The 23,393-nt window shown below is 47.7% G+C and overlaps 1 protein-coding gene across 1 annotated transcript; it reads right to left on the bottom strand.

The window, feature by feature from the left end:
- Positions 1–8,364: 8,364 nt before the first annotated feature.
- LOC136562556 (transcription factor SOX-3-like) lies at positions 8,365–10,201 on the bottom strand. The gene has a single exon (XM_066559462.1). The coding sequence runs from the start codon at positions 10,141–10,143 to the stop codon at positions 9,187–9,189; it is 957 nt and encodes a 318-aa protein (XP_066415559.1). The 5' UTR covers positions 10,144–10,201; the 3' UTR covers positions 8,365–9,186.
- Between the last annotated feature and the right edge of the window lie 13,192 nt (positions 10,202–23,393).

Below are 23,393 nucleotides of genomic sequence, written 5' to 3'. Positions count from 1 at the left end.
AACTTGCTCAGACAGGTGTCTCAGGTAAAAATGTATTACTTTAGGATTAGTCAAATTTTACCTGAAAGCTGTTACTAAATTCCCTCTTCAGACTCAGTTGAACAGTGAATATGAGCAATACTATTAAATAGTGAGACCGTGGCAGCATCAATTGTGGGATCACATGCAGACCTGATGGTATAAAATTATTTTCTCTATTACTTGATCCAACAATTATGAAACTAGTTTTTATACCCTCTATTCAGGAAAAGTTATTGCAGGGATACAAGGGAATGTAGCAGGAATTCATGGACTGCGCCTGGATATTTTTAAATACTTCTGTACTTTAAGGTCAGGGGGCACCATTATGATCCTTTTCCCTAAACCAAGGCACAGCCAAGATTATTAAATTTTACCCAGCAGTTCCTAGAGAGGAGAGAATTATTCTTTCCTACTGCATAAGTGAACTCTACTGAGCCCAACAGCTTTGTTATTCATACTCCAAGGCAAGCAGCACCTACCACAATTTGAGTGATGAGATAAATAATAATGCAGCCAACCAGAATGGGAGACAAACTAGAAAAATCCTCATCGAAATTCAGCAGATCTGGGCTAGCTCCCTCTCAAAGCTCCCCCATCCATCCTCCCCTTCACACAGAGATTTTAGGGACAAATGCCAGTAGATCTCTATTGTTCCTGCTCATTCATTAGTTACAACTGCTTTTTCTCTTGTGCTCACACTTCAAGGTAAGGATAAGATTCTGGCCACATTGTGCATGTTGAAAAAGTAACAATGAGACACAGAAAATGGAGATTATTTTAAATACAAAATAACATTACATTGTTTCCTTCAGAGTTTTAAGTAATCCCCAGAAGTGAAACATACATGTTTCAAGGTGCTAAACTCCTTTCATCCCATTACCTTTGGACTTTCCCCTTCCACCTCCATTAGTTGTATCATTCTCCATTTTTACATCTTGCCCCTTCACTAAAAGAACTCAGAAAAACCCTTCTTGGTCTTTTTTGTCACAATGCCATTTTCCACACCTGTAATTCCCATGCCCACAGCGAGCCAATATTTGTGATTAAACCATAAAAGCCTGATTTGAAGTTGCTGCCCTCTCCTAGTCCCCCTTCCCACATGCACCAGCTCAGCTCATGAGCTGCCTTCAAAGGGGGGCAGAGGGTCTCAGTTTAGCTGGAACAAAGCATCTCACAGAGCCACAGCTTTCACTCACCTCCCATGCTGGGGGTCACTGTTTGCTTTCCCACACTTCCCTTTGGGCTGGAATTAAGGCAGGCACAAACTGTGCTGAAACCTGCTTAGATAGATGAATGTGATCATCAAAATCACACCTAAAACCTCAGAAACTGAGGAAAAACCTGACTTGCTCCCTGAAAAGCTCCCAACCTAAAAGTGCTCAATGGTTCTTTTTATAACAAACTTTGTGATGCAGTTTATTGAAGTCACCTGCCCCCCATTTGCAAGTGGGGTTTTTCTCATTAAGTGGGCAAGGCAAACCCAAATCCTCTCTCTCACACCTGAGCTGCTCAGGCCTCTGCTTAGAACCCTGACTTTTTATGTAAAGGTCTGTTCTTCTTGCTTTTTCTCTCCCCAGTCCTTCTGTGGGCAAGCCAGCCTCAAAACCTTTGGCTGACAGTGGTTTTATTAGGAGCAGTTCTGGAAATTCTCCCATAATTGACAACAATTCTCCTTGATTGACAACAAGCTCAGGCATCGCATTTTGGAAACCCACCAAGGAGGTGACCCCATGGGCTGCTTCTCATCCAAGGATCACATTCAGCCACTTCCTTGTCATGAATCAAAAGAGAATTTGGTGCTGTGACCACACAGCACTTTAGAGAGAGTTAATTTGTGCTTATTTCAGCATCACATTGTCCTTCCTCTGCTCCCAGCCTGGTACAGAATCTCTGGCTTCACTTAACAATGTGTGCCTGTAAATGGATACAGACAAGAGCACATTTGCTGCACATCTGCCTACTTTGCACTGAAGATGAAGCAAATCAAGCACCAAAGTCTGCCAGTGCCTTTGTAACCTTGCACCTGGAGAATATTTCTCTTCATTCCTCCTTCCTTTCCTTGCAGTCCTACCTGAGCAAGGTACAGCACCCAGTTCTGGCAATATCCTCACACAGAATTCTGGTGTGAGGCTGTGAGAAACTGTGATTTGATAGAAGCTAGAGGGAAGTAGTTCTGCTTGGAAAGAAGGGGTGAAACCTCAGTGTGAGGAGAAATGAGCTTTATTGAGGTTGTGTGCATCAAAACATACCCTGGGCTTTGTCCCCAGGCTGCCATTGTGTCAGTGCAGTGAAAATGATTTCACAGCAGAAAAAGATAGAACTGGATGGTCAATCCTCCCCTGGGTGTGCAGGCTGTGTTCACAGCCAGCTTCTGAACCCTGGCAGGAGGGAGGAGGGAGGTGCAGCCAAGCAGGACCCGAGCCCAGGCACAGGACCTCAAAACCTCATCAAATACTTGCTCAGTTCAGTTTAGGCTGGCTAAATTCTAGTCCTCTCTTGAATAATTGAAAAGGAAATGATTGTGGGAAAAGTTTCATGTAACAGGAAGTCCAAAGGATGTGCCAGATTTTGGCAGCTCTGTGCAGCTCACAAGCCTTGTCCTGTCATGAACTGGCCTGTCAGTCCCTGAAATCAAAACAACTCCAGGGCACAGATGGACAGCCCAGTGCTAGAGGCCAAAACAGTCCTGTTTCCTTCTCCAGAGCCTCCAGATCTGCCCATGCCACCACAGCTGAAACCCTTCAACAATCTTTTTGTTCTACTGCTGTCTGAACAAAAGAACACCAAAAGATTCCTTACTGCCTTTAACAATGAATCCAAAGTTATTCCTCCCTGCTTACACAAGACTTTCAAATCACAGCATTTGTTCTTGGCTGGAATTGATACAACTAAGGTCTGAAATGTAGAGAGAACAGAAGAGTTATTGCAGAAGGAAGCACAGTACTGTCAAGGAGTTGATCTCCTTACTTTGGTACAGTTTAAAAAAAGTTTATTACAGTATTCCATGCTCTGCACAGCATCATCCAAGTCAGAGAAAGTTCAGAGGTTCTTAGGACAGAGAACAGAGGCAGAGCTAATCCTTCCTGCAGCCACTCACACAGCCCTGCTGAATGCCTGGAAAACTGCACAGAATTACCTTGGTTCAAATGTTTGCCAGTCTGTATATTCAGCTCTTTTACTTCCTTTAACTTTAGGGCCATGACACTTAATTCAGTTACTATCCCAGCTCTGGTATGCTCATAAAAAATTCACACCTGTTTCACAAATGTTCACCTGTTTAACAGAATGAGGTTTAAAGGAAAGGAAGTTTTTCCTTAATTATGAAAGTATAACTTGCTTTTTTAAAAGGAATTCCTACTATGACACTTATTGTTTACAGGCTGTAAAAGCAAAACTGCCCAGTGAATCGAAAGGAAAAAAAAAGGGGGGGAGGAAGACGGAAAAATAAAAGAGAGAAAAAAGAATTTCTTGGATTAAAATACCTTTCCTTAACCTTGTGGAAGAGAAGCTTCTCTGCCTTGGCAGCACAGTACAATGAAAATGAAATCAATGCCAAGTGTCTCATCCCGAACTCTGAATGGGCAAAGTTCCCATTGACTTTCAAGATCTCTTCCCCTGCAAATGGCATTGGGGAGCAGTCGTTACCTGCACCTAAGGCACGTCCAGCACCCTGCTCTGTCTCTCCCCTTTGTGTCTCTCCCCTTTGAGTGGATGTATAGAATTTTTGAAATCAGCACAGCAAGCTGTGAATGATGCATGAAATGAATAAGCTGAGTCTTGTACAAAGGGGAAATCCTGAAGGCTCGGTGCAATCACTGCTCTACTATTTCCTATGGCCTGCATAGAAAAGATGCATAATATTCTCCACAGAGACAAAGAAAAAAGCTCACCGAGGCCAGAATCTCAATCAGAAGCTGCAGAAGAGGTAAATGACAGCAGCTCACACGTTTTGAACGTTGCTTAATTTCCCTCTTATTGCTGAGCTGTTCCCCAGGGATGCCTGGCTCTCTGAGCCCGGGGTGCACGTGGAATATCCACACGGGATGGGATGGGATGGGGGCTCTGAGAGCCCAGCTCACTTTGCATTTCTTTGGAGACAGCCGGGTTTATGCAGGAGTTTGTGTTTCACACCTCACCCCATCAGCCCAGGGGAGTTTGCACCAATCCCCCAGCATGGGATGGCCAAAGCATGGAAAAAAGTGCAGATTTTTCCACAAGATCCACGGGATGTGTTAAAACCCCATCGCTTCTCCCTCACGTGGACTTGAATCAGAGACTTCACTGATGTCAGCACAAGTATTTTCAAACCAGGCCAAACCATGCTCTGATTAGTCTTAATTTGATGTATTCCTGAATAAATATAAATACATTACAGTTGAACTCAGCAACAGCAATAAAGATGAGCAGCTGAGCATAGCACTGTGGTACACAATTATTTTTTTTTCATCATGGAGAAGTTATAAATACATCTTTTTATGAATGTGCTGTGACCTCTCCCAGTTCTCTTGCTCTCTCTTATGTTTGCTCACGTGCTTTGCAGTCTCCCCTGCTGCACTAAGGAGGTAGAGATATTTTAGAAACTGAAAAACTGAGGTTTGATAGGGATACTGAGCTTCTGAGGATGCCTTTGGAGGAAGCAAACCTAAAATCCTGTTTGCTTGACTAGCAACACAAAGAGGTTGGCTGTGAATGGTATTTGCAGCAAAGAATAATTAATTCCTCATCCTGAGGACATTCTGTTGGGAAAAAGTCACTATGTTGCACTGATTGCTTCATCCAGTGGCATCAATTAAAAGTTGTCATAGGGAAGTATGTGGATAACTGTTCTGGAAATCTGCATTAACCACTAAATAACCCCATGCAAACACATCTGCAATGATGGCTATCCACACCTTCCTTGAAAAATTATAAAAAAATGGATTCAAATTTTCTCTCCTTGTTATTTCAGAGTTTTGTCAGAATTTAGCGATGAGGTTTGCCATAGAAATAATCTGAATCTGCAGCATGTGCATAAACTGGATAAGACTATAGGAAATCTGGGATCAAGGACGGTGTAAGTGGAAAAGAAGCCATATCAAGCTTCTCATTTCTGCAGGCACTGAGAATAGCAGCAACATTCCAGCCCTGAGCATCACCCAGCTTCACATTTCAGCTGTGCTCATTCCTGAGAAATCATCCTTTCCCTTAGCATTGGAGGATAGTTAGACAAGTTCCCGTCTTCCTAATAATGCTCCTGAGAAGTATCTTTCTTAGTTTGACATGGGACAGCTAAAAAGATAATTTATGAATGTTTTCACAAAGTGTCCATGCTAATGCTTTTCCTGAATTTAGTCTTCATCTCTTCTTGTAGCAAAGAAATAGCAGAAATACAAAAGCATGCAGTTTAACATATATCCTTAAATATTCTTAAAATGCCCACAGTCAGTTTCTGCTGCTAATTCTTATACTTTACTGGCTGTTTCAAAAAAGTAACTTGAAGTATTTTAACTTACCAACTTTTGTTGCAATAAATTAACTCTGAAGTTCTTTGGCATAGGAAGGAACCATAAAAATGTAACCCAATGCGCAGGGTTTTAACAAACCAACAGCACCAAGTGTTATCTTCCCCTCAAAACCAGGTTAAAACAAAAGCCTAAATATTGTCATTACACTTTAATGCCAGCATTAACCTCTTCAGAGCCAGTGCTCTGTCACTCTAAAGATAAAGTGTGCACTTGCTTTATCCTGGATGCTGTAGAATAAGGCTGCAGTTGATTTAACTGTGCAAAGAGCTGTTGATGATGGTGCACATAAAACAACCAGTACTTCATAGTTTGGAACTTTACCTGTGAATGTTAATGGCTCAATTCTGAGCTCTCCCACAGCAGCAGAGGAAGGAAATCCTGCCTGGGCAGTGCTAAAAAGGCATTCATTTAATGCCCGCATGCATGAAGGAGGGATGTCAAGGGCCAGATACCCAGCAAATTTAAAAATGGAGTTCAGCACAAGTAAAACAAACTTCCATCAGATCTAAAGAGAAGACATTTCTGCATTTATTCAGCAGGAAAATCTCCTGGGCCCAAGCAAAGGATGTAGCTGCTCTTTGAGGGAAACAAAAAAAAAAAAAAAAGTTGTCTTTTAGGCAGTGTCTCTCTCTATGCTGTTGGCTCTCTAATTAAAAACACTCCTGGTGATGGAAGAAGAGGCTGTATCTGTATTTATAGTCAATGTACAAGGCGGGGTTCCATGGGCCTGTCCAGAACTCTTCCCACAAGCTCTGGCCACAGCTTCTGAACTTTGGGATAAAGTTTAGCCCCAGGAAGCTGAAAACTGCATTGAGAAATTTACATCTCAAAACCAGTAAATCAGGAAAAGCAGCCCTAAGCCAAACCATTGGTAGGAGCTTCCAGAGGGAGCAAGGCAGAGACATTTATACAGAGACATTTCTCTGTGACCTCTCAGGAACTTGTTCACAGACCCTCCTTCAGCCCTAATTGAGGCCAAACAAGGATAACTTGAGCTTAAAAATACTACAAACTCTGAAAAAACAGCATTTCTCCCCATTCATGGCAGAGAATCCACTTCCACAAAACTCAGATGTAAAGAGCGAGTATTTATAATGATACAGCTGCAGTTTGACTCTGAAGACACCAAGTACAATTCCAGTGCTGGCAGCTGCTCACCTGCTCAGGAGCCCTGGCTTTTGTCAGACCTGCACCTGCACACCTGCCTGGGAAGGTGGAGGGAGAATTGTTTCAGGGAATGGGAATTTCACTCTTCCCCACTGAGAGCTGTCCTGCACTGGCAGTTCTGGAGAGCCCCGGGGAAGAGTTTGACTCCAGCTGAGATGAAATGGGTCCTGCTGCTGCCCTGCCTATGTCCTGTACTCTACTAACCCCACCGATGCTACCTCCTTCTCTCAGACCTCCAGGTTACTCATGGATCTGCTTCTCCTCACGGACTAGCAGGTCACGGCACCAGCTACAATACTCTGCTGCTCCTACCTGAAGGACAGCAGCACAGCCAGGCAGAAGCAGTGCCCAAGGTTCGCCAGATTTCACCAGAAATCTTATGGAAGAATGGAGCTGTGGGTGTGAGACTCGCTGGGTTCTCATGCACCGGGTGATCCCGCAGCCCGGCCCGGTGGTGCCCGGGCTGTGCTGCCCTGACCGGAGCGCGGCCGGGCCCGGGAGGGGCAGCGAGTGGGGCCGGGGCTGCCCCGCTCTGGGAGCCGCTCCGGGAGCTGCCCCTAAGCCGGGGCCGGGAGCCGGGCACCCGCCAGCGAACGGGGCTCAGGGGGAGCTTTGCAGAGCACCCTCTGCCCTTGGGAGAGCCCAGCAAAGCCCTGGCCGAGCCCGGTGGGGAAGGCAGGAGCCGCTGCCGGGGCATCCCCGCTGCGGGCCGGGAGGGAAGCGCCGGGGAAGGAGCGCGGATGCGACAGCCCCGGGCAGCCAAGGGGCGCAAAGTGACCCCGAAACCGCCCCCGGTAAGGGGTGGCAGGGCAGGTCCCCGTAGCCAAACCCAAAGCCCATCAGTGCCCTGGCGGTCCCTCTGCCCCCATGCCCAGGCGAGCAGCGGACGGGCAGCGGGAGCGGGCGAGGCGAAGCTCGAAGCGGGGACGCGCTGCGGAGCCAGACCCTGCCCAGGAGCCGGGGACACACGTGGGGACCCGGCCGGAGCAGGGGGCTCGGAGGGAGGGAGAAGCGATGCTCAGCTCGGCCGGGACCCTGCGGGAGCTGCTCCGCAGCGCAGACACGAGTAACGCACATCCCTAAAAAAACAACCAACTAAAACAAATATAAAAAGGGCAGGGAAAGGAAAGAAAAGTTGTCCAGACTTCAAACACTCATCAAACATACTGAAAAGATTGAATTATTTATTTCCTCTGGGGACTCCTGTAACCATTCATTTTTAATGGAGTCTAATTAAGAGTTCCCCAACGGGTTTTACCTTTGTAAAGATTTTAGAAGACCTGGCGTATCTAGGCAAATCCTCCTTACAAAAAAAAAAAAAAAAAAGAAATAAAACCCACAACAAGCCCAGGCAGAGCCGTAATCCCCTTCGCTCCCCGGCGGCCGAGAGAAGGAAGGAAGGCAGCCGGGCGGAGAGGCAACAAGTGGCCGCGGCGGCAGCGACGCTTCCCCGGCCCGGCTCCCGCTTCTCTTGAGTAGAAAACCAAACCTTGGGAGCGCGTTCTCCCTCTCCCGCCCCCCAGAACACAGCCCCGCTCGGCGGGCAGAGAAGCGCAGCTCAGCAGCGCTGGCGGCTCCCGGAGCGGGCGGCGGGGCCGCGATGGTGCCCGCGATGGGCTCGGCCCTGCCCCGCTCCGCGCTCCCCGCACAAAGCGCCCGGACACCGCCGACGTGCCTGATAGAAAATTTATTGATCTCTCTTCGTTTGGAAGAAGGAAGCAAACGAGGACTAGGAACAGGGAAGGAGTATTTCGGTTACTTTTTTTTTTGTTGTTTTTTTTTTGTTTGTTTGTTTTTGGAAGGAATCCGGTAACAAAACTAAAACGTTTTTTATCCGATATGTCAAAACATGTTTCACAGTAAAATTCACAAACCCATTTACATAAGTTTACAGCTTAAGAAAAACCAAGACATACAACTTACTATAAATAAAAGAAACGCGTTTGCGACCCGTACAGCTCTGCTCTCTCCCACCTCCCCCTTTTCAAGGAATAAAACCTCAAAATTAAAAAGTCGTGGAAGCTACAGATTGCGGATGGAAACCAAGCGAGGGTCGGTAACAAAACACTTAATAAACCACAGCGATAACGTGAACAACCGAGTTTAACAACAAAAGCCCGCGGTTTTTGTTTATGTCATTGCAACGCTAGAAATCAAACTGGAAGATGATTTTTCAAAAAACTTTTAAGCGAATAAAACAGTGCCCAACCTAGCCGAAACCAGGAAAGGAGTTGCCGTGGTTTGAAAACTTCACAGCGGCTTCTAGGAGGCAGGAGTTGTGCTCTATTAAAATAACAACTTGCTCAAATATTATTTCTTGTACAAAAAAAAAAGAAAAAAAAAAGGACACAACTAACGGATTTCCTTTTTAAAATTTCTCCAGAGTTAGTATTAAGTCTGCTAAGCCGAGCAACACTGCCGTACGTCCCGGTGTAGTCAGGGAGCGGTGATGGGGTTAGGGATTAGGACGGGGAGGCGTCCGGAGCAGCAAAGTTTATATGTGAGTTAGTGGTACGGTACCATTCACGGCAGTCCCGGCACTCTGGTAGTGCTGGTGCACGCTGTGTAACCTGCTGCCCTGCAGGGCGGAAGGGTCTGTGGCATCCCCGCCGGGGGGCAGGTACATGCTGATCATATCCCGCAGGTCTCCCAGGCAGGCCCTCTGCGAGTGGGAAGTGATGGCCGGAGGCGGCGAGCTGGGCTCGGATTTCACCACGGAGCCCATGGAGCCCAGGCTCATGGCCGTGGAGGGCTGCTGGCCGTAGGCGGCGGGGGACATGCTGTAGGTGGAGGCGGCGTTCATGTAGGTCTGGGCCGTGGACATCATGGGGCTGTACTGCAGGCCCGTCATGTCGTAGCGGTGCATCTGCTGCAGCTGCGGGCTGTTCATGCCCGGGTGCTGGCTGTAGCCCAGCTGGTCTTGCATCAGCGAGTAAGCCCCGTTGGTCCAGCCGTTCATGTGGGCATAAGTGTCAATCCTCTGCCCCACCCCGACGGGGCTGCTCACCGCGTTGCCCCCCCCCGGGGCCAGCAGGTTACCGGGCAGCGAGTATTTGTCCTTCTTCAGCAAGGTCTTGGTCTTCCTCCGGGGCCGGTATTTGTAATCCGGATACTCCTTCATGTGCACGGCCCGCAGCCGCTTGGCCTCGTCGATGAAGGGCCGCTTCTCGGCGTCGCTCAGCAGCTTCCAGTCGGCGCCGAGGCGCTTGCTGATCTCCGAGTTGTGCATCTTGGGGTTCTCCTGGGCCATCTTCCGCCGCTGCCCGCGGGACCACACCATGAAGGCGTTCATGGGGCGCTTCACCCGGTCCTGGTCCGAGCCCGCTCCCGCTCCGTTGCCGGCCCCGCCACCTCCGCCGCCTTTACCGGTGCTCCCCGGAGCGGGGTTGCCCCCGGTGCTGCCCGGCGTGGGCTGCGGCGCCTTGATCTCCGTCTCCAGCATGCTGTACATGGCCGGGGCCGGTAAAAGGTGCGCCAGGGCGGCGGGCAGGCGGGCACCGAGCGAGGAGAGGAAGTTAAAAAAAAAAAAAAAAGAAACAAACAAAACAAAACAAAAAAAAAAAGAAAGAACCTGTCTGGGCGGCTGCCACGAGAGACACGAGAGAAGGAGGAAGTTTCGGTGCCTGGCAGAAGCGCCGCTCCCCGAGGTGCCAGCGGTGGCGGAGCTGCTGCTGTGCGGAGCGGCTCCCACGGGCGGCAGCGGGCGATGCTCGCAGGGATCGCGGGGGTCCGTGATTGACGGGCTATAAATGAGGGGGCGGCGGCCAATCAGCGAGCGGTTCCCGACAGCCCCACGCCGGCCGCGGCCAGGCCGGGGGCGGGCGGAGGGAGCCGGGCTCGGGGATGCCGCGGGTGCCGGGCCCCTCCCGCCGCGTCCCGCACCTGCCCCGGGGCACAGCGGCTCCCGCAGCTGCGGCCGGGCCGGGGGTGCCCTCGGAGCCGCGGGGAGGAGGAGCGGGGCGGAGCGCTGCGCTGGGAGCGGGAGCTGCGCGGCTGCCGGGCACAAAGGGGTTTGGGGCGCCCGGTGCTAAGCCAAGATCGGAGAAACTGCCCGCAGACCGAGGGAGCCCGCACTGCACCCCCGGAGCGGATAAAGGGGCGGGGGAAGGATGGATGGGCTAAACTCTTCCACTTCTGAGCTGTCGCCGGGGGGAGAATCTACATTGCCATGCTGGGATCGGGCACGGCTGTCGGTGGGAGAGCGGCTGCCCCGCGGGGCCGGGCTGGGTGGGTGGGTGGGTGGCTGCCGGCCGGGCATTCCCGGCCATCCCCACCTACACTCAACCCCGCTGCCACTTGAGCTTTTCCACTCGGCTGCCCCAAAAGAGGGGAGGGGGGGTAGAGGGGACGGCGCTTGTGAATCCCCTGAGTTTCATGGCAACAGAAAGTTCTCTCCGTGTGAAAGAAAACTTTGGCGGCGGATATGTGAGTGGAGCGGCGCCCACTTGAGCTGTCAATCACCGGCTTCCCTGTCCGTCCCTCCCCTCCCTTTACCCCTCCTTCCCTTCCTTCGCCAGAGGCACGGACACCGCACCTGCATGGACAGGGCCGGCAGCTCGCTGGGAGCACCGCGGCCACAGCGCTCTGCACCGGGGACCAGGGCAGGCTGGGCTGGGCTGGGCTGGGCTGCTCCATCCCTGTCCATCCTCATCCTCCCGCATCCTCCTCTCCAGCTCCGTCCGGAGAAGCCGGGCAGCTCTCCGAGCCGGCCAGCGCTGGGGCGGGAGAGGCAAAGCGAGCCGCAGGCTGCTCGGGGAAAGCCTCGCTGCCGGAGGATGCGGGCAGCATCGCCGCTGTGGCCATGAGCAAACTGCCCCAGGGGCGTGTGGGGCTCCGGGGAGGGTCAGGGGCCTTGAGGTGCGGACGTGTGTGAGCCTCCCGTCCCGTCCTGGGCGGCCCGGCCAGGAGCGATGCTGCCGCCGCTGCTCCCCGGCTTGACGGGCACCGGGAGCACCCTAAAGACAAGACCGCGAGTGTAAGGACGGTAACCGGTCCGGGGAGGAGAAAACCTGCAGGGCAGGGCGGGGATGAGGAGCTGCCGGCCCTGCTGCAGCCCGCACGGCTCTGGAGGGACACTGGAACGATCGCGGTGGCGTGGAGGGGGTTGCAGTGAGCCGAGCTGAGCGCTGCTGGGGTTTAGCAGTTGAAGGTCTCGCTCGTTTTGTACGGATTTCTTTTTTTGACAAAATGATCTGTTGAACAACGTCCAAGGGGAAATAAGTCCCGCTTGCGACCGACTATGGTTTAGTCAGAACTTTGGATTTTGCTTGGTTTGCTGCTGAGGTATTGAGCGAAGTCAAAATTTGGCAGCCCGAGGGGAGAGGGTGGCAGCGGAAGGGTTGTTCCAGGCGGGAGAGGTTCGCGTGTAACTTTTGCAATATCTTGGAAAAGCTTCAGCCAGTCGTAATTAACTTGTAACTCTCAATATATTTTGGCTTCTCCGGTCGAGGTTTAAGACCTGCCCGGCTGGTAGGAAATCGGACTGACATATACCCTGACAATGCTTTGATATTTCTTGATATGAGCGTTTGTTGGAGGGACTGGACACGCTGGCATGCAACGAAAAATTGGGCTGTATGGGGAATTAGAGGACGCGCTGAAATCCCCCTGAATAGTCTTTCCGTCAATGCTTAAATAAATACTACAACGTTAAGTTTCGGACTCTTACTTTGTCTTTCAATTCGTCTTTGAGCTGCCTGAGTCTCAAATTAGAGATTTTCTTTCTTGTAAAAGCCAAGCTTTTCAACACTTTTAAAGTCCGTATTATTTCAAACCAATACATTTCTCTTGAACGCTAATCTTGTAAAAGAACTGAGCCCGACTGAATAAAAATACAAGTACAAATTGATGGATTTCAGACTTCACAGGTCGCTGTAACGCTCCCCACGCCGCACATGTTCTGAGGAAAACTTCAAAATCCGGCTGATTGCCATTTCCAGAGGGGGTGAGAGGACCCTGTGCTCCAGTCCCCCGCCTCGGCGGCAGCGCTGTGTTTGCTGTGTGCGCAAACCCTCGGCCGGGATTTGGGGAGCGGAGAGGGGAGCGCGGAGCCGCCTTCCCTCGGGGCTGTCCCCGGGACCCGGCTCAGCTGCCCGGGGCTGTCGCCACCAGCAGCCCCTTCCCGCGGCCCCCCGATGGCTGTCGCTCTGTCCTTCCTTGTCTCTGTCCTTCCTTGTCCCTGCCCTGCAAACGCCGGTGGGGAGCAGGAGGAGCGAGGCGAGCCCGCTGCTGTCCCCAAAGTTACCCGCAGTGCGCTTGGAGAGCCCCTTCCAGCACCCCCTTGGCAGCCAATTCCAGCCTCCTCCTGCTCCCCGGGAACGGGGACGGAGCCTGCGGAGCTGCCGGGACGCAGGGAAGGGGCAGAGAGCAAGAGGTGACCCAGCCCGGCACAATAAACCTGATGCCTGGAGCCATTTTCTTAAATTCACTACGAGGGAAGCCCCGTGTGTCTGGTGGGGGTCGGGAGAACACTTGAGGTCGTGTAAATACAGTTGTCAAAGGCTGAGGAGCCTTTTATTATTGTTATTTATTTATTTGGGTGACAAAGGAGCGTGAGGCGAGATAAGGAGTTTACAGCACAACCCAACTCGAGCGCGAGAGAGATGCCGAGATTGAAAAGGGCCATTTGAAAGGGTCTGTCTGGGGTTTCTGCGAGAGCAACGCTTAATAAGAAAGAACCATTAATATATGTTAATTGCGGCTCCAGAAGAGCTCGGGGGAATCTTGGAACTGTGACAGAGAGGATCGCTGGCTTTTAAAGAATAAGTCTATGTAGGAACCCGGCCCCGTCTAATCCTGTTATTAAAACATCCCCTTGGTCACCAGCCTAATTCCCGACCGAGATCAGCGAGGGCTCGTCCTCGAAATTTGCCCAGGCAAGGGAGCTGGGCGCCCCTTTCGTTTGGACCCTGCTGACCCTCGCTCGGCTGATCCTCCGAAAATGTCCAGCCTTTTAGCGATGCTTAAGATAAAAGTTCACGTGATCCCCGTTTCAGGCTGGCATTCACATCCTCCCCAGAAGTTTTCAGCGTGGTAATGTGGCTACTAAATGGGCCATTTAAGGCCGGTTCTACAGTTGAAGGTCGTTAGGAGATTTTTTTGGTTTTATTCTCTAATTTAAGTGTCACGCCAAAACACAGCTCGAGATTGCCTTGTCACACTGCTGCCTCCCTCGCCGCGGGGCTGACACGGCTGGAGCGACCTCCCAAATAAATAAATAACAAAATCATTAGCTCCGACAAACGAGCTCCAAGTCCTTCCCGTGGCTGCCCCGGAGCCTCGCCGCGTGGAGATCGCAGCTGTACCACAGCCTCCAGCTGTCCCTGCTGCTCCGGGCAAGCAAGGGTTACTACTGATGACATCATTAAAAATCGCAACATTTATGAACAAAAATCTGAAGTGCGTGGGCAAACCCGGGCAGCGTCGTTTGGTCATAGCTCGATCCCTTTGAACTGAGCCTCCCAGCGCGTTCAGGAGGCAGCGGCGAATGTTTTTTGGTGGTTTTTTTTTTAATCACTTCCCTCCCCCCGCCCCCCCAGCTGAACTTTTATTTGGCTTCTGACAATAATAGAGGGCTGCAAACAGACCTCTCGGAGCGCCCTCTGAATAGACCCTTTTCGAGCCCGGATTGTTTCCACCGCCACAAAAAAACAACCAGTAGCTCCCGTTTTTTAATTGGGTTGTTCCTGGCCCTGGCTCATTCAGGTGTTCGCCAGGAATTTGTTTATTAGCCTTTGACAAACAGCCCTTCCTGGCAATCGCCTCACGGAGCTGTCTTCAGCGGGAGGGGAGGGATGCGGAGGGGGCAGTTTGCTAATAAGGACTCTCTCCATCCCCGAGTTACCAATTAACAGAGTTCTGGAGGGGACCACCAGCACAGGATAACTCGCCAGGGCTCGCTGCGGAGCCCCGAGGAAACCAGAGATTTAGCTCATGTGTTTTCCCGCAAAACCACCGAGGGAAAAACGAGCCCGAGAATAGATTGCTAAAGAGACCACCCCCGCTGCCCAGCGTCGGGCAGAAATCTTATCCCCGCTGGATGAGCCAGCAATAGAAACTTTCTGCGACTTCCCCTCGCTGTTACAGCGTACAGAACCCCCTGGAAGAATTATCCAGCCCTAGCACGGCTTGCCCGGGGCGCTGCTGGAGCTCCCATCCCTTACAAGGCGCGGGGATGTGGCGGGGACACGACTCGGTGATGGTCTGGCAGTGCCAGCTTCACCCGCTGATCTCCAAGTTTTCCAACCTGAACGATTCCATCGTTTTCTCACACCTCAACTCCGCTTGCCCGCCCCGCTCCGAGCGCCCCCGGCAGGGGCAGCCCCGCTGGCCCGGGGACACAGCCCCGAGAAGGGACACAGCCCCTCCGTGAGGGGACACAGCCTCTCTGTGAGGGGACACAGCCCCTCCGTGAGGGGACACAGCCCCGAGAGGGGACACAGCCTCTCTGTGAGGGGACACAGCCCCTCCGTGAGGGGACACAGCCCCGAGAGGGGACACAGCCTCTCTGTGCGGGGACACAGCCCCGAGAAGGGACACAGCCCCTCCGTGAGGGGACACAGCCTCTCTGTGAGGGGACACAGCCCCGAGAGGGGACACAGCCCCGAGAAGGGACACAGCCCCTCCGTGAGGGGACACAGCCCCTCCGTGAGGGGACACAGCCCCTCCGTGAGAGGACACAGACCCGTGGGATGGCCCTGGTGGCAGCAGCCCCTTTGTGAGGGGACACAGCCCTGTGAGGGGACACAGCCCCTCCGTGAGAGGACACAGCCCCTCTGTGCGGGTGTCCCCGGCCCCTCTGTGCGGGGACAGCGCGGGGACGGAGCGGCCGGGCCCCGGGCACAGCAGCCGCTTCCCCCGGGCCGCTCCCCGCAGGGACAGGGCAGGGACAGGGATCCCCCCCTCAGCCACCGGTACTCGCTGCTGGGCTTTAGCGGAGACACAAAAAACCCCAAACCAAACGAACCCCACAAACTCAAATCATCTCTGGTTTTTCCCCGTTTAAAACTTCGCGAATCTTTCCTCTGGCGTTTTCCATACAGATGCAATAACCACCTTATTTACTGGTAATCATGGCCGTGCTCCTTTCTAGCAGTTGGATTAGAAATCGGACATTCATTGTAAAACTCTAACTTGCTAATTAGCTGCAAATAAACTATTCATTAGTGGCAAATTAAAATCAAAACACACCTTAATTCTACTCCCTGACACACAGTTTTGAAGGCACATATTGTTTCAAACTACAGCCTGTATCACTGGCACAGCAAATTGAGATCCTGAAAGGTTTCTCTCCAGGATATATAATTAAAATATATTCTACTTTAATTGACATTATAGAGGACATAAATGAGATTTTCCTTTTAGAAAGAAATAGCAGTTTCTAAATAAAGCTTTGCAGGCTGCAGAATGGAGGTTTCAAGCAAATGAATAGTCATTACTACCTTTTCAATGATGTGGGCCTTTTGATCAGAAAAGAAATTAGCTCTAAAGGACAGACAATAGGAAGCCTGCCCTGCAATAGGAAGAAAATTAGATGGCTAAGGCTCTTAACAACACCTATTTCTATAAACCATGGAGCTTCTTGCTTTTCAATTACAGCTGTTCATTTCAAATAAGGAAAGTGGAAAAACACAGAGGGGAATATAAACTCTGTTGCACCAAAAAAAAGCCCGAGACAGGGCAGGCAGGCAGCTTTCCCGTTTCCCTTTTGTTTTTATTATAATCAGTTAACTAATGTTACATATTTTGTAATACTCATACAGCCCAGTATAGCATTCTCCAGGTCAGTCAGGATGGATTATGTTCAGTAAAGGAACTGGTGAAACATGAGAAACTTCACATTAGGTTGCTGGATGTTTCCACTGCACATCAAAAAATTACATTTTGCACATCCATCTCATACTTGTGTGCATTCTGCAGAGAAAACAAAACAGGACTAAAGAACCTGAGGAAAATGAAGCGCTGAATAACACTCCGCTGTCTTCTGATTATAGTCAAAAACTAACCCCAGCTGTTCTGAACTAAATTGAGTTCTTTCATTACACTCAGGACAGAGAGATTACTTCAGGCAGGTTCTCCCCACGTTACTTTTAACCCGTTTTTATTTTAGAAATGATACTTCTCTCAAAATATAAAATTAGCTTGCCAAGTAATAACTTTTAAATATGAGCTCTCTTTCAAGTTATTTAGTTTGTAACTTATTTTTGAACATTATTCTCCTGCATATAAAAATAATTCAAGTCTTCTTGTGAATCTGAGATACAATCATAGAAACAATTCTTTCCTCCTTTACCATTTCTCTCTAACCACACTTTTATGATTAGGTGTAACAAGTAAATTATAATTTGTTACTATCCAATCAGTATGTTGTAATTGAAATAGTCTTTCAGTAATGATTTAAACATAATAACCACAAGCTTTATTGTAAACAAGTTCTGTTCTCATATTAACTCAGCTGGACTAGAGAGACGTCTTTAAAAAACCCCCATAAAATCACAAAGATTACACACACATTGTTTTTCATCCTTCCTGTTAATCTATTTGTGACTTTCATACTTTCTCCTTTTCCTCTCCCCACTCCTCTCTCTTTATTTTTCTTTTTGTCTCCTTCCTTGTATTATTTGTTTAGAAATCAAGTTATATGTTTAATTCAAAGAGTTGATCAAATAAATATGAATTGGTTTTGCTGTGATAAGGTGGCTTTAAATCCTTTTCATCTCTGAAAAAGTGAATGTTCAAGAAAAATTATTTTTCCCTGTCCAAAAACTAAATCATGTTTGTCTTTTACCTATAAGTGATTCTAGTATGAAATACAAATGACAGCTTTCTATTTAGTGTCTGTATCTCCCTTCACTCCTGCCTGGCCCTGAGATAGAGAAGAATAAAAGAGATAGTTTAATCTGGTAAAGAATGATCTCCTAACTCCCAGAGTGGAGTCACTCATGTCAGTATTTGAAGTAATCTCCCTGCTTGAGAGCAGTTAGAAAATTATGAATAATGCAAATGCAAACTTCTGCCTTAGTTTTTACTAGAACAAACCTTCCTTTTTTTTTCCTTTTTTTTTTTTTTTTTTTTTTTTTTGTGGAAGATCTTAATTACAACGTCATTTGATTTGAAATTATTTCGTCTCATTAAAGTCACCCGGACTAACTAGTGGGAAAAACTTCCCTCCATGCAAATGAGGGCTCAAGTGTCGTTTGAGGCTGTGATTTACAATACAAAACCCACATAAAGATCTGCATCCCTGAGGAGATTAAGAACTTGGGAAAACCCAGTCCTGCTGCTCCAATTCCCAGTCCTGATCGTGTCCTCAGCCCCTGGAAAGGAGCCGAGGGTAAGGAGCTGCCTGCACGATGCACGAGAACGAGTGAATTTAGACCGAGCTCACACTCAGAACCCGCACATTTCACCTGAAACTGTTCTAACTATCAGAGCGAGGAGATCTTGGAGCAGAGCTCTACAGACAAACAGAGAATTGGGGAACCTGATTTGCAAAGCAGAGTGGGCAGTTTGTGAGTGGGGCTGTGCTGAAGGGGTGGGCCCTGTTTTATCTGCAGCACATCTCGCTGTTAGCAGGGAGAGGACTCGGCTCCTGTGACCATTCCAGTGCGTGTGGCCACCCCTGAGAGGATTCCACCAGCCCCGAAAATCCTTTCTGCTCGTTTTTCCCCTAACACACCGATAAATGAGGGCTATATGTGCTCCCCAGCCTTCTGTAAAGCAAATATATGCATTTATGCATGCGATATATATAAAATAATAATAGATATAAAATAACAATAGATAAATACAATAGATATAAAATAACCATAGATATATACAATAGATACAAAATAACGGACAAGGAGCTCGCCGAAGAAACAATTATTATATGGGCTCTTTCCATGCGACAAACACATTTCTGATCTGAACAAAATCACAAATAGAACCATTTAAATTGATATTCACCATAAATCATCCTTTATTTCTCTAGCAGCTCAAATCAATTACCAGATTTTCAAGGTACCCCAAGAACTACTCAAATTCCTTTCTTGCAGTGGTGCAGCTCTTAATTGTCTCTGTGGACAACAATTCCTCTCCGAGTAGGGCAAGTGCAGCAGGCACTTGCAGTGGAGGAACTTATGCAATGCTACATAAATTAAGGACTTGTAAAATAGGTGTAAAATAGGTGTAAAAATTGTAAAATAGGTATTTCCAGGCCACTTTTGAAACAGAAGCACCAATTACACAAGGGGCATCTAGAGGGACACAGTGGATCGTGCTGCTGGTGTACCCAACAGATTTTTTCGTGCAAAGAATCTGAGGAAAATCCATTTTTCCCCGGCTAAGAAGCCTTTCTGATGGCCCTGGACTCCCTTCTCTGCTCCTGCCAGGACCACAGGCAGGGTGGGTACTGGGAGCTGGTGCTCTTTGCTCGGAGGGAGCAGTGAGGTGCTGCCAGGTGATGAGATGTGTGATCTCAGTCTGTGCGAGGGTCACAGCACGATCTGGTGACAGAACAGAGGGAAGAACCCAGCAAACCCAGCCTTGCTCTGGCTCAGTGAGGGGATCATGGAGGAAAAGAGAACCTTTGGGATGCAGTCCTGAGGCTACTGCCTGAAGAAGCCTGTTAGGAAGGGAGGAAAGGAGTGCAGGACAACCTACAGGAGGAAAAAGCTTCAAAAGGAGCCATTTAGGGGAAGCCAGGGAAGGGCCACCACAAAGTTTATGGCTTGTTTCTCTTTTCTTTTTGTCCTGGCTCACCCCATTCCCACTTTTGCAAAATAGCCCATCAATAACAAGTTCAATTTCTTTTTAAAAAAGAACTCTACAACCCCTTGGAAAATGGTGTCATCTCACAATACTCTCATATTCCACTTTGATTTTGAAGACCTCACAAACAAGGTATGTCTAAAGTATGTCCAGTGACATAAAGCTTGCAGAAATATATTGTACAGAGCTTGTTTCATCCATACACTGATTTGGATTGGAGCTGTAAAACCATTGCAGGTTGTTAAGAAAATAGGTGGTATTTATAATTTTGTACTTTAATCAGTGCAAATGCAGATATTTCTGTATCTGCTTTCCAATTTCTATACAAAAAGTCCATAAAGATCCAAGCCTGCTCTATTTGCATGCCAATGGCCCCCAGGAAAGCTGATGGAAAATTAGAGGGAGGCACTTGTGCCTTACTTTTGCCTGAAAACACAAACGCTGCTTATCAACAGCATTGCTGCTTCTCATTTCAGGTTGAGTCAAGCTCAACTGCATTAAAAAATGGCAGCAAACCCACACAAAGCACTGCAACATTCATAGAAAGTCTTTAAATAAAAAGGAGGACCTTGTTCTTCTATTCACCAGATTCCATTTAAAAAATGAACCACAAATTCCACTTGATGCTTTTATGGCTCTTCCTATCACAGTATTTGAATATATTGCAACAAATGCAGTTTTTACTGACCACAATTCCAGGTGAGGGAAGGAAGCCCTGGGTGTATTCAGGAGATGGGCAAAATAGCAATGTGGGGAAAGTCTGAAATAAATAGGAGATATAAAATAAATGGGAAATAAACAGGAGATCTGCACTGTGGGAGCAGATCTCTTGGGCTAAATCAGATTATCACAGGGCTTGAACCATCTTGCATTTCTGTAATGGATCATGCCCAGAAATATCATGAGCTGGAAAGTCCTCAGAATCAACATGGACTAGCAGGGAACAGTCAGATCTGCCTTTTGTAACTCTCTGGGAACACTCCAAACCAAACACCAGCACAAAGCAATCCAGAAAGAGAAGCACTGTTAGCAATCCCATCTAAAGCTCTATTTCCTTGTAACTTGGGTCAGGAATATGTAAAGGATATGGTTTGAATGAGCTGGAGACTGACTGCAGTGACATGGGAAATACTCTGCTGCAGTATTATAGCAAAAAAAGAAAAAAAAAAACTTTCTAAAGAGCATTGAAAAAGATGAGGCATGAGGAATTACTCTGAAAAAATCCCAAATTATTTCAAGCTCACGCAAGACACTTAAGACAGACACAGACAGCTAGGATGGCTCCCAAAAAAGAAAGCCTACACCTTGGTGTGCCAGCAAAAATGGGAATAATCCTCTCATGTCCCACAGCTCCTGCAGAAATAAACAGGATAATTCCCTACCCCAGGAGAGGGCACCCTGTGCCTCCTGCAGGGGCTCCTCCAGTGCTGCCACAGTGCCAGGGAAAACATTCTCTGTTACTATTTCCTCTATTCAGAACTAATCCTGAGCCATAGAACACATTTAAATCTGCAGTGTTCCTATTCCTTTAATTATAAGTGCCTGAGGAAATGAGAGCTGCAGAGAAAAGTTGCCTGTGCTGTTTTTTGTATGAAAATGCACAATCAGAATTCAGCAATGCTCCAACTTCCTACATTGGTCATTTTCTATGGATAGTTTTACACCAGGGCTGGAGATTAACCAGGTAAAGCCTTGAGCTTGAACCAAATGCACATTTTTAAGGTTTGGAAAGCTGCACACTCCCAGGTTGAAGGGGGATATGAGACCTGCTGGGCTGACACAGGATTGAGATTTATGCTGGTATATTTGACTTAAAAACCTTTGGAAGATGAAGAGCAAAGAGAGTTCCACTGTTTGCTGATAACTTTCTGCTCAAGAAAGGACAAGGAGGACAGAGGGTGTGGACTGGTCAAAAAAATCCCTTTTTCTCCAGGTTTTTGGGGCTGACCCCAGATGGTTACAAAAGAAAATTGCCAGTTTGTTGGCTGCTGTTGCTTTATGTACACTGAGCTGGAAGGCCTTGGTTCTCTGTATTCGTTTGTGCATCATTAACTCTTCAATAAGTTACAATTATGACATAGTGAGTGTGAACTGAGTGTTCTGAGAGAAATGTGTGTAGTGCTCCTGCACACAAAGAGCCCTCCCAGTTAAATTGCCAGGAAAGTGTGGATGAACAGGTCTCCTTTCTGCTCATACCATTGCACAAGAGATGAAAATAGAGGATTTTTTTTGTTTCAAATAATTGCTAATCAGATCTTTCTCCTTATTCCTGTGTTCATATCAGACTCAGTAAAAGAGCAAAATTTCCACATTCAGATTTCTGTCAGAAGAACTGTTTTTCCAATTTAAAGAAGCATTTGAATTTTCCTTGGCATTTATCAGCTTCTGGCCTTGCTACCACTACTCATTTGATGCATTTTGCTTTGAGCTAATTAGACAGCCAGCAACATTTTTATAGACTTGAAGTAATATCTGATTAGTTGCTTTACTGCCTCGAGTAGAGCCAAAATCATTATAATAATCACACACCTCCCACTTTTGTCATGTTTGCAAAATGAGAGGGATTTTTAAATCATGATTTTTACTTATGATGCAGATCAAGCATGTTTGTTCAGTAAGAACCACCACAATGACATCTCAGATACTTGCAGGTGATATAATATCTAAAGGATGATGATAAATGATCTAACACATTGATCAAACATAGGCTCTGATTACTCTGATCTTGGAGGGATCAATACTGTTTAGTTTTTCATTTATGCTCCCCAAATTCTGGTGTTTTACAGATTGATATAAATGTTGCAGATAGGACAAATACATGTGTGTACACACACAGGGTGGCAGACACAATCACTGAGCAATTTAAAGCAAGAACAAGATGAAAGTGAAAAAATCTCCCTGTTTTGTTTTTGTGGTCATTGTGTGAGACTGAATCTGTATTTCCACTTAAATAACTGTGGGGTTGCAGGCAGGAATTAGACATCACAGAGCCCAACTTGGTCTATTTATTTAGCAGCAAGGTAATATCTCACAATTATGAGACTTTCCCAGGAATTTGTTCTGCACACAAGGGGGTTTGTATTCTCATTTCTGAAGTTTGAGGTGAAGGAGCAGGACATATTTGAGAAAACTCTGTTTTGAACTAATCCCTGCTGTCTTCCCACTTCAAGAGTATTTTATGACAACATGACGAAATTAGAGTTGATAAAGCATATAGAATTCACAATAAATGACTACTGATGCAAATTTTACAATGTTCTTATACCATTGACTTTGATTATTTTTGATTCTTGATGCACTTGCATCATACTAAAATACATCCAACTGCTTTATTTTATTTTTGGAAATAGATAAGTTACTCCATCTTTAGAAAATGGGTAGAAAAATGATTAAATGATTATTTAATTCACTGAGGGTAACATTGCTGGGATGATTTTACAAATGGCTTAAAGTGACTGATTCAAACTAGTTAAATTCATGGATGTCTCCACCTGCATATTACCTATGAGGAATAGGAGCCCAAAACATGACAATTAAAATAATTCCTAAATAAAGGTTGTGCATGGCATATTTTTATTTGTTTGGTGTGAATTCTGTGTCACAGGAATGTGCTTAGAGATGTCACTAATGGTGATATGCTTCTTTCTAGAAACCCAGGTAAATCATCTAAAAAAATGCAGATGGCTGAGCAGAAACAGAATGATACAGAATGAGGTAAAACCATTGTAGCAAAAATGCCAGGGTGATTTTAAGCGGGATTTTTCAGTCTTCAGGACGTGCAGTAGAATTTATAATCTGCATGAGAAGCTGCCCTGGCTGTATGTGCATATGGGCCCTGAGCAGGTGTGAATGGCCACCAGGACAGCCCCATTTGCATGTGGCAAACACGAATTAACCTCTCCTGCATATTCATTAGGTGGCCAGGGCAGGTTTAAGTTTGAGCACCAGACC

Source organism: Molothrus aeneus, chromosome 14, assembly GCF_037042795.1.
Source record: "Molothrus aeneus isolate 106 chromosome 14, BPBGC_Maene_1.0, whole genome shotgun sequence".
NCBI classification, from domain to species: Eukaryota; Metazoa; Chordata; class Aves; order Passeriformes; family Icteridae; genus Molothrus; species Molothrus aeneus.
Note: the sequence above shows the minus strand (reverse complement) of the source record. Positions and strands in the feature narration are given on the sequence as shown.

Bases quoted from the DNA above. Each gene is read 5' to 3' on its own strand.
- LOC136562556 (XM_066559462.1), bottom strand. From the start codon at position 10,143: ATGTACAGCATGCTGGAGACGGAGATCAAGGCGCCGCAGCCCACGCCG.